The sequence below is a fragment of the Perkinsus marinus genome (assembly GCF_000006405.1).
Source record: "Perkinsus marinus ATCC 50983 genomic scaffold scf_1104296932858, whole genome shotgun sequence".
Classification (NCBI taxonomy): Eukaryota; Perkinsozoa; order Perkinsida; family Perkinsidae; genus Perkinsus; species Perkinsus marinus.
The window spans coordinates 1-1,643 of record NW_003215329.1 but is presented as its reverse complement, the minus strand read 5'-3'; the positions used below and the strand labels follow the sequence as shown (position 1 = coordinate 1,643).

At 45.9% G+C, this 1,643-nt stretch overlaps 1 protein-coding gene across 1 annotated transcript; it reads right to left on the bottom strand.

Moving 5' to 3' along the window:
• Positions 1–1,307: 1,307 nt before the first annotated feature.
• On the bottom strand, positions 1,308–1,562 carry Pmar_PMAR017843 (hypothetical protein; the record flags this gene model as incomplete). Its single annotated transcript, XM_002785369.1, has 2 exons — positions 1,485–1,562; positions 1,308–1,440 (listed from the first exon to the last, which is right to left on the bottom strand). Coding segments are annotated over exons 1-2 (207 nt in total), but the record flags the coding sequence as incomplete, so codon positions are not given.
• Between the last annotated feature and the right edge of the window lie 81 nt (positions 1,563–1,643).

The following is a 1,643-nucleotide window of genomic DNA, read 5'->3' as shown; positions in this document are numbered from 1 at the left end:
ATTCCGCGGGAATGCGACGAAAAGCGCGCGCCCCAGGTGTGACAGTTGCTACTCACCTGTAGCATGCTTGCAAAGATGTATACGTGACTAATAGATTTCAAATTGATAAATGCATAGCCTCTATTCGCATTCTTGGACACATCGGCTGGTAGATACCTGTCATGCGAAAGGTCCCCGGATCGAATCCAGGGGCGGGCATTTTTATTACAGCAAATCGTAGCTGTCACTGAGGCCTGGGAAAGATGCAATTTCCTCGCGAAGAAGCGCCAATGAATATCTGAATGAATAGAAATACAACATAATATCGAAACGATAATCGGGCATAAACTGGGCGTTGAAGTTTGAATATCTAAATCCTTCATAATTTCAGAAGCAAGACTGACGACCTACTTGAGAACGACTTCGGTTATAGAATTCGATAACTCAATACTTGAAGTATTCGATCATTAATACTTAAAAAGATTCTTTACAGAGATAGAACCCACGACCTTCCGATTACCAACCACGACCTCTAACCACTACACCATGTTTCCTACTTTCGAGGCACCCTCTTCATCATCAACGTCGTCCGATCTTCCCGCAAGTTTGCGAGATCATCCAAATCCACCGCTTGTGCCCTCATGCCAAGTGTTAGAGTTCTATGACATCCCGGTGGTGCCACAGTAGCGATCTGAATTCCATCATCATATACCATCATCACAGAGGCCTCCTATCACTTCTCTTGATCCTTCCGAATTCGGTCGGCTGCCAAGCTCTGAGGAGGTTAAGTCTCGTCGTATTGGCGGTGGATCCCCTGAGCGAACGAATCGGGTGGGGAGAAAAATATGCACATGGTCAGCTACATGTGTTGATAACAATACGAAAATTCTGCGAGGAAGTTCTCATTAATTTCTGTCTGCTCAGCTTAGAAAAGCGAACATATACTCCTCCAACACTGCAAAACTTACTCAAAATCGGGTCACACAAGAGCGGAGCGGCGCCATGTCTGACGTCCTGAAGAACCCAACAATGACAACCGCCAGACACGTCATCCTACCATTGGAGGAGTAGCATCCAGCCGACCTTCGGTAGTAGCTAAAGAGGATAGGAAATTACCGCGCGCGCCACAAAATTAAGAACTCACTACCTAGAGTAACCAGCCTTAAAAAGTTATACGCTAAATCTTGTGACTGTTCCCCTACCCATTGAGGTTCGTCCACACCCTAAGAAGAAAATCACATTCATCATCGCGGCATGCATTATTTCGAATATTAGGGAAAAAAGCGCCCACCAGGGATCGAACTTGCGCAGGATGGTGAGTAACCTACCCGCACCTCGGTCAACATCCGCGGCGCCATTCGATCCGCTTCTAACAAGTAGTGAGGATCTTCCGATAGGGAACTTCGACCCGGCTGACTTGGAACATCAATTCCACCGGCACGCGAAACTTCGGAAGAATATCTAAAGGTTGACCATACAAGATGCAAAATACGTCCAAATCTCACCTCCCCACAGAGCCGTCTTCGTTGGCTAAATTAGAATAATTAGGCACGATCGATTCATATGGATATGCAGACATGGGTAAAAAGTCCTGTCAAGCACGCCGTTAAACGTTCACATCCATGAAACACACAGCACAAACTTCTAAACCAAAAATACGAAAA